The following is a 473-nucleotide window of genomic DNA, read 5'->3' as shown; positions in this document are numbered from 1 at the left end:
TGGCTTTGCTGGAAGAATAGTCAATGCTTGCGCAGTCTTCCATAATATGCGGAATGCTCACGGCATATTTGATAATGATCTATTTGATGAGTTGAATAACATACATATGTATGAAAATTGTGATGATGTTAATATTAATCTGGATAATGTGCATGGACCTCTCGCTATCGCACGTCGCATCCAAGACCGTTTGATAGCAGAAAGATTTGGCAGATAAACTTGTATAATGTATAAATAATGTATAAATAAAATATAATGTAAATTTAAGATAAAAAAAGACTAAATCTTAAACTTATGTTACTCGGTTATAACGAAAATGTTTAACCAATTTTAATATAGCAAATTATGTGAGTCGATCTTTCAATTGTAAATCAAATATAAATAAAATGAGAAAATATAAAAAATTTTTATATTATTAGGTGGTAAACTTCCTAAAGTAAAGGTCATTAGTAAAGTTCCTGCGGTTTTTTTTA

The 473-nt window shown here is 28.5% G+C and overlaps 1 protein-coding gene across 1 annotated transcript in view; it reads left to right on the top strand.

Moving 5' to 3' along the window:
* Positions 1-217, top strand: part of LOC116853707 (putative nuclease HARBI1) — a 2,839-nt gene extending 2,622 nt beyond the window's left edge. Inside the window, exon 7 of the mRNA XM_032834879.1 lies at positions 36-217. Within this exon, the coding sequence (XP_032690770.1) occupies positions 36-217 (182 nt within the window). The remainder of the gene's footprint in view (positions 1-35) is intronic.
* The last annotated feature ends 256 nt before the right edge of the window (positions 218-473 follow it).

This window comes from Odontomachus brunneus, unplaced genomic scaffold (genome assembly GCF_010583005.1).
Source record: "Odontomachus brunneus isolate Ranch 3 - 2012 unplaced genomic scaffold, Obru_v1 Obru_scaffold_469, whole genome shotgun sequence".
Classification (NCBI taxonomy): Eukaryota; Metazoa; Arthropoda; class Insecta; order Hymenoptera; family Formicidae; genus Odontomachus; species Odontomachus brunneus.
The sequence above is the reverse complement of the archived record's forward strand: the minus strand, read 5'-3'. Positions and strand labels throughout refer to the sequence as shown.